This window comes from Leptonychotes weddellii, chromosome 4, assembly GCF_054177405.1.
Source record: "Leptonychotes weddellii isolate Sample4059 chromosome 4, ASM5417740v2, whole genome shotgun sequence".
In the NCBI taxonomy this organism is placed as follows: domain Eukaryota; kingdom Metazoa; phylum Chordata; class Mammalia; order Carnivora; family Phocidae; genus Leptonychotes; species Leptonychotes weddellii.
The window spans coordinates 72,010,947-72,019,389 of record NC_138372.1 but is presented as its reverse complement, the minus strand read 5'-3'; the positions used below and the strand labels follow the sequence as shown (position 1 = coordinate 72,019,389).

Sequence of the window (8,443 nt, the reverse complement as noted above, 5' to 3'; positions counted from 1 at the left end):
TGTTTCTCATGATTCCTTCCACCTGCTGTCTCCCTGGAAACAGATGCTAAAGATTCTTATAATCAAAGATTCCCAGAGCAGTATACAAATATAAATAATGTGGATGCAATGCTCAGGGTGAGCCGAGAAATTTGAGGAGCTTGAAGGCTATGAACATTTTAATTTTTGGAGGCTTTACTCTGAATCACATCAAACATATAAAAGGCATCCATGTCCCATATTAAATATGTTTGACATAGCTAGAAAAGAGTTGAGATGAAGCTGAGTGGTTGCTACTACTTTTGTAGACAATTAAACATCTATTGATTTTTATTTTCCCATTTTATTTTTGTATTTTGAAGCCAATAAATTATTTTTCAGATCTCAAAAAAAAAAATTCATATCACATGAAACTCCTTATGTTGTTTACAAAATATCTCCAGTTAGTTTTGGCAAGCGCTATTTAATAACTGATGATGATGATGATGAGCCAGCCTCAGGTCTAAGAACTTTAACTATATTCATTTAATCCATTTAATTCATTTAATCCAGTTCTATGAGGTACATATGATTATTATGCCCATTTTAGACAGAGATGTTAATTGCTCAAGGTCACATAAGTGCTAAATGGTAAGCTGAGATTTGGAACCAGACTGCCTGCCTCAAGAATTTAAGCTCTTAACTCCATAGTGTATTAGCTCACTGGATATGAAGTGGAAGTTATATTAAGCTACCAGAAATGAAGACCACAATGAGTTACTCTCTAATGAACATTTAGAAGCTAGACTTATACTTTTGTTCAGATAGTTCACTTTAGCAGGGAGTACTGGAACAAATTACATTTTTCTTTACCTCCAGATGATAAGCTTCTTTGAGAGATTCTACTTCTGCTGACAATTTCTTGATTTCTGCTTGCATTCTTGCTTCTAAATGAGCTTCACGTACTTGAGAAGCCCCCAGTTCTTCAGCTAAATGGTGTCCATGAGCTTCCTTAAAAATGACCATATTAAGGAAAGGTTGTTTGTTTGGTTATTATAGCTAAACCAATCACGTGCATTTATGGAAGTATTTTCATCTTTTTTTTTTTTTTATTTGCCAGAGAGAGAGTGAGCACAAGCAGGGGGAGCGGCAGGCAGAGGAAGAGGGAGAAGCAGACTCCCCGCTGAGCTAGGAGCCCGATGTGGGGCTTGATCCCAGAACCCTGGGATCATGACCTGAGCCGAAGGCAGCTGCTTAACTGACTGAGCCACCCAGGCACCCCTGTATATTAATCTTTTATAATACTATGTAAGTGTTCATATACAAAGTTAACTTATTAAATGGTACACTTTAAAATCTAGACATTTAAGAGACTACAAATGGGACTGTATTAGTATATTGTTTATCATAATATAATACTTCACTAACCAATGCATTCTGTAAAACAACCACAGCATGTTGAACTTTGGCAGGTAAGTCTACTCTAAGGTTTGCCTGTGCATTTTGTTCACCAGATGCACTGTTTGCTTATCAAGAGTCAGTTGTGGGGCGCCTGGGTGGCTCACTCAGTTAAGCATCTGCCTTTAATGATCCCAGGGTCCTGGGATTGAGCTCTGTGTTGCCAGGCTCCCCGCTCAGAAGGGAGTCTGCTTTCCCCTCTGCCCTTCTCTCCACTGGTGAGAGCACGCATGCTCTCTCTCAAATAAATACATAAAATCTTTAAAAAAAAAAGAGTCAGTTTTGTATTTGTCCAAACCTATTTATGCTAGTTGTGCTTGTGATTATAATTATGCAATTCTAATATACATTATGTATGAACACTGAGGAAATATACATGCAAAAAGAAAGTTTTTATAGGAAAAGAAAGTTATATGCTTTGAGACAGCTTAATGAATGAGTCATAAACATTTTTTACCCAATTAGAAGCAGCCAAATAGTTGTAAAATATTGTGGGAAACCCCATGTAAAATATAAGAGATGTTGAATTCTAATTGATTTACAAATGTCTTTTAATTCTTCTTCTACTTTAAAGAAACCAAAATTGGAAACAATAGATGAGGGAACAGGAGTATGGTTAATGCGAAAAGATTAGGTGGAATTCTAATCAAAGACCCTGCCCATACACACAAAAAGCAAGATTTGGTCCTAAATTAAAAGATTACACATGAATATATATTTAGAGTTTTGAGTTGAAATATTTTATTTTAAACTATCATTTTAACAAATCAGAACTACAGTGAGATACTACCTCAAAATGGCCAAAGATAACACAAGAAACAAGGATGCAGAAAAAGGTGTTGGCAAGGATGCAGAGAAAGGGGAATCCTCTTACACTGTTGGTGGGACTGCAAGCTGGTGCAGCCACTCTGGAAAACAGTATGGAGGTTCCTCAAAAAGTTGAAAACAGAGCTACCCTGTGACCCAGCAATTGCACTACTGAGTACTTACCCCAAAGATACAAACGTAGTGATCCGAAGGGGCACCTGCACCCCAGTGTTTACAGCAGCAGTGTCCACGATTGCCAAACTATGGAAAGAGCCCAGATGTCCATCGACAGATGAATGGGTAAAGAAAATGTGGTATTTATATACAATGGAATACTACTCAGCCATCAAAAAAATGAAATCTTGCCATTTGCAATGATGTGGATGGAACTAGAGGGTATTATGCTAACTAAGGGAAATAAGTCAATCAGAGAAAGACAGTTCTCATATGGTCTCACTGATATGTGGAATTTAAGAAACAAAACAGGATCATAGGGGAAGAGAGGGAAAAATAAAACAAGATGAAACCAGAGAGGAAGACAAACCGTAAGAGACTCTTAATCATAGGAAACAGAGGCTTGCTGGAGGGGAGGGAGGTGGGGGGATGGGGTAACTGGGTGATAGACATTAGGACACATGATATAATAAGCACTGGGTATTATATAAGACTGATGAATCACTGACCTCTACCTCTGAAACCAGTAATACATTATGTTAATTAATTGAATTTAAATTAAAAAATGGAGAAAAAAGTAACTTTATTTTCTTTTTCAAGTTTCATTTAAATTCAAGCTAGTTTCAGATGTAGAATTTAGTGATTCAGCACTTACACACAACACCCAGTGCTCATTACAAGTGCCCTCCTTAATCCCCATGACCCGTTTAACCCATCCTCCCATGTACCTCCCCTCTGGTAACCATCAGTTCTCTGTAGTTAAGTGTCTGTTAATTGGTTTTCCTCTCTTCCTCCCCAACCCATGTTCATTTATTTTGTTTCTTAAATTATACATATGAGTGAAATCATATGGTATTTGTTTTTCTCTGACTTATTTCACTTAGCATAATTCTCTCTAGCCCTAGCCATGTCATTGCAAATGGCAAGATTTCATTCTTTTTTATGGCTGCATAATGTTCCATTTTATCTATATACTATATCTTCTTTATCCATTTATCAGTCGATGAACATTTAGGCTCTTTCCATAATTTGGCTATTGTAGGTAATATTGGTATAAACATCAGGGTGCCTGTATCCCTTTGAATTAGAATTTTTGTATCCTTTGAGTTAATACCAAGTAGTGCAATTGATGGATCCTCAGATAGTTCTATTTTTACCTTTTTGAGGAACCTCCATACTGTTTTCCAGAGTGGCTGCACCAGCTTGCATTCCCACCAACAGTGTAAGAGGATTCCCCTTTCTCTACATCCTCGCCAACATCTGTCGTTTCCTGACTTGTTAAATTTAGCCATTCTGACTGGTGTGAGGTGGTATCTCATTATGGTTTTGATTTGTATTTCCCTGATGCTGAGTGCTGTTGAGCATTTTTTCATGTTAAACTGTCACTTTAAATAATTCCCCACTTTGATTCACTTTTTTGATTAACTGAGCTTACCTTATCCACATAAAATCAATTGTACTATACTTAGATACTACTGATAAGGACAGAGATGAGATAAAAGTAGATAGCTTCCTAGGAGCTTTTCCTAGGAGACTTCCAAATGCCAACATATTCTAATAAAAATTCCTTATATATTCTTTTTTTAAAAAAAAGATTTTAGAGGGGCCTGGGTTACTTAGTTGGTTGGGCGTCTGCCTTTGGCCTGTGTTCCCAGGGTCCTGGGACTGGGTCCTGTGTCAGGCTCCCTGCTCAGTGGGGAGTCTGCCTCTCCCTCTGCCTCTCCCCCTGCCCATGCTCCCTCTCTCTTTCTCTTAAATAAGATCTTTCAAAAAAAGATGTAATTTATGAACCTATTAAAAAAAGATTTTATTTATTTGAGAGAGAGAGCACGAGCATGAGTGGGGGAGGGGCAGAGGCAGAGAGAGAGAAGCAGACCCCCCGCTGAGCAGGGAGCCTGACGCAGGGCTCGATCCCAGGTCATGACCTAGTCCAGGGCAGACGCTTAACCAACTGAGCCACCAAGGCACCCCCCCCTTATATATTCTTTTTTTTTTTTTTTAAAGATTTTTATTTATTTATTTGAGACAGAGAGAATGAGAGAGAGCGCACATGAGAGGGGGGAGGGTCAGAGGGAGAAGCAGGCTCCCCGCCGAGCAGGGAGCCCGATGCGGGACTTGATCCAGGGACTCCAGGATCATGACCTGAGCCGAAGGCAGTCGCTTAACCAACTGAGCCACCCAGGCGCCCTATATTCTTTATTAGTCTAACCAACCAGATGTGTGAATAAAAGCATTGTTTACCAAAATTAAATGTAAAGATACTTTAATGCAATTCCTATACTATATTAGTAAGCATAATAAAAAGCAGAAGACTCACAGGCACTTTTCTAAAACTCAATAAATAAATTTTTCTCAAAGTCTAAGTAATTAACCCAAGGATATCAATCTAAGTATTTTTAAGCAAAATTGTTAACCTTCTACCAAATACTGGGGAAATACAATTTATATTATTGTTCTTGCTATTAAAAGCACTTTCTCTCCCTAAGGGTTCTGGACTACAGATTTCATAACAGTTATAAATTTAGATTTCACTTTTAACAGTAGCTACAAATGTAAAAATTTTACTCAAAAAAGATTAGCTTTGGCGCTCCTGGGTGGCTCAGTCGTTAAGCGTCTGCCTTTGGCTCAGGTCATGATCCCAGAGTCCTGGGATCCAGCCCCACGTAGGGCTCCCTGCTCTGCGGGAAGCCTGCTTCTCCCTCTAAAAGTACTTTGTAACTTAATTTATTGAAAACTAATTAGTTTGGCCAAAACTCATTTCTGAAGGTCTTCCTACTTATATTACTAGGCTACACTAAATATAACATTTTTCTTCGTAAAATTTTAGTAAAATATACATAACATAAAATTTACCACTTTAACCAGTTTTAAGTGTAAAATTCAGTAGTATTAAATACATTCAGTGTGTGTAACAGTTAATATAATCTACACTTTAAAAAAGTAAATGCTAAAATTTTAAAGATTTTTAGTAAGGTAAAATTATTTAGAATAGGGATTACTTTTTCTTTAGAGAGTTGCTTTATTTCCTCCAGTTCACTTGACAGCCTTTCTACCTCTCTCTGTGCTTGGACTTGTTGACGACGAGCCTCCAACAATTCTGCATGAGAGTTCTGCATCTGCTCTCGAGTTAGCCTCAATTCTTGCTCCATATCTATGGCCTCCTTGTACTGAGTTGCAATGTACTGTTCCTGTTCTTTCATAACCTGAAATACACAAGATATTTGTAGTTTTCAAAATGAAATGATATAGATAACCTATTTCTTATTCTGATTTCTCTTTTAATTAATTTCCCCAACCCAACTCGATCTCTATAAAATTTAACACACAATATCATCCACTGTGAAACTGATACTCAGAAAATTTTTTTTTTTCCTTTTTAATGATAAGAAAATGTACTATAATAAATCTGGGACTAACTGGTATATTTTGCATGACTAATGTGCAAGCTGTATAAACCTTTATCATTATGACTATAACATGGCAGAACACATAATAATATAAAGAGACAAAAGAAGCTAATACCTGATTATCCATTTCACAGATGGAGAACATATTGGCACGAATAACCAAAACCCACCATTAATCCACATGTTTGGGTTAAGGTCATGAGCTTATTCTCTGTAAAAGTAAAATCTGCCACTGGGACTGCTACTCCTTCTGAAACATTTCTACATTACTCAGTTAAATCCCTAGTAAAGTACTGTGTTCTTAGAGAAAAAAATAATCAGTGAAAAGTTAGTTCTAAATTAGCTCGGTGAGGGATATTAGAAGATAGGTAATTGACTTTAGGGCTGATAAGAAGGAAAGAAATGAGTACAAATCATTAGGACACTGATGTCTGGAATGGGGACACTGGGTCCAACTGTATTATATATCAGTATAAATCTCATGTAAATATTTTTAGTCGGCCTTTGTTAGGGAACATGAAATGACTGGGCCAGTAATCATTTTCTTTTCCTTGGGGCCCAAACTTGCTCTCACAGACCCTGCTTAATTTATGTATATAATTCAACAAATATTTATTCATGATTACTATGTGATATGTGCTGTTTTAGGTATTGAGGACTTAGGAGTGAGCAAATGAGACAAAGTGGCTACCCTTAAGGATTTTATATCCTACTGGAGGAGACAGATAATGAAACACAATAAAGAGCTATATGTGAAGTTTTAAAGTTGAGTATAGTATTTAAAAACAAAAAAGTTACATATATGAGAGCTCTTGGAAGCAAATTCACTTTTTAAAAAGGCAAGTGGATAGAATGGGTTCACCAGTCAACACACATGCAAACTGATAACACGAAGTCATCAAACTTCATCTGGCAACTAACTCAATGTATTTGGTTTCAATAATGTACAATCATTATCTGTTCATTCATTCTCTGGATCGAGTTCCTCAAGGACAAACGAGTGTATCTTATTAATATCTGTATCTCCAGCTCTATTACATAGTAGGTTCTCAATAAATATCTGTTGACCAAGTAAGCACATATCGTGGGTTTACTATGTGAGAGATACCATGCCAATGCCTGTAGGCAGTATAAAGTAAGATGATGTCCTTGCCTATAATTGGAACATCAGAGTAAAATATTTAAAAAGATCAAAGAAACCAATAATTATCTGACACAAATAATTAGCCTAAAAATACTTATGGCACAGTTTCTATATTTTAAAACCAACCAGTTTAAAACAAAGATTTATATCACTTTTTAGATAATATTACTCTGTTCCTTAGGCAGAAAATAATGTGCTTACATTTTCCATTTCTTTCATCTTTTGTTGTGTTCGTTCATTTTCTTTTTTCAGTTGACTTATCTCCTGTTCATTTTGTAGCATTATAAACTCTTTTTCTCGAAGCTGTTCTTTGGAATTTTGCAATTTTTCATTCAGACTTTCTATCTGAATTTTAAACAGAGCAATATTAATGTAACTAAGGAAAAATAGCTGTTTAATCATAAATGCAGTCCAAGTAAGTCAAACACATATACAATAGCAAAATATAAAAATGTGTTTTTCTTAAGACCACCATAACTCAAGACATTAATATCAGAATTCTTATGCTTAATAAGATATACCCTGTATACCTAAAATATACTAAAAGAGATGAAAATCTCAATCACATTTGTATAAGAAAGGAAAATTAGAGTACATTAAAACAACAGATGTTACATGACCTCACAAGTAATTTTATAGGTAATATGTACAAGAGGTGAAAAATATAGTTAGTGAAAACAAAGTCCTCTTCCCACTGTGTTTCTTCCTTAGAGGCAACCACAGTTAAGAGAATTACAAATCCTTCCAGAGATACTTTATACATATTCAAACATGCACACATGATGATAAATATGTGGACACACTGAGACAAGAAAAACTACATTCGAAATAACATTAAGAGGGTAATCATCAGGGGCTAGGGAGTGAGGAAAATGAGGAAATGTTTAAAGCATTTAAGGTTTCGGTTATACAGGTTGAGTAAATTCTGGAAATCTAATGTACAGCATATGACTATAGTAATACTGTATTGTATACTTGAAATTTGCTAAGAGAATAGACCTTAAGCATTCTCAGCAAAAATAAATAATTAAAATAATTGAAGTGACAGATATGTTAATTAGCTTGATTGTGATAATTACTTCACAGTGTAAATATATATCAAACACGTTGTACACCTCAAATATATGCAATTTCCGTCATTTATATGTCAATAAAACTGGGGAAAATTAAGAGGAGAAAAATGAATTTACTTATTTATTTATTTTTTAAAGATTTTATTTATTTTTTGACAGGGAGAGAGAGAGACAGTGAGAGAGGGAACACAAGCAGGAAGACTAGGAGAGGGAGAAGCAGGCTTCCTGCTCAGCAGGGAGCCCTACGCGGGGCTCAATCCCAAGACCCTGGGATCATGACCTGAGCTGAAGGCAGACGCTTAATGACTGAGCCAGCCACCCAGGTGCCCGAGAAAAATGAATTTAAAGTAGCATGTACAAGGTGATTAAAATTATGTAGTACTGGGGTGCCTGAGTGGCTCAGTCATTAAGCGTCTGCCTTC

At 36.3% G+C, this 8,443-nt stretch overlaps 1 protein-coding gene across 1 annotated transcript in view; it reads right to left on the bottom strand.

The window, feature by feature from the left end:
• CCDC18 (coiled-coil domain containing 18) overlaps window positions 1-8,443 on the bottom strand; it is a 104,332-nt gene that overhangs the window by 24,459 nt on the left and 71,430 nt on the right. The window contains 3 exon segments of the mRNA XM_081818823.1: window positions 832-969; window positions 5,397-5,600; window positions 7,150-7,338. Coding sequence (XP_081674949.1) covers window positions 832-969; window positions 5,397-5,600; window positions 7,150-7,338 — 531 coding nt within the window.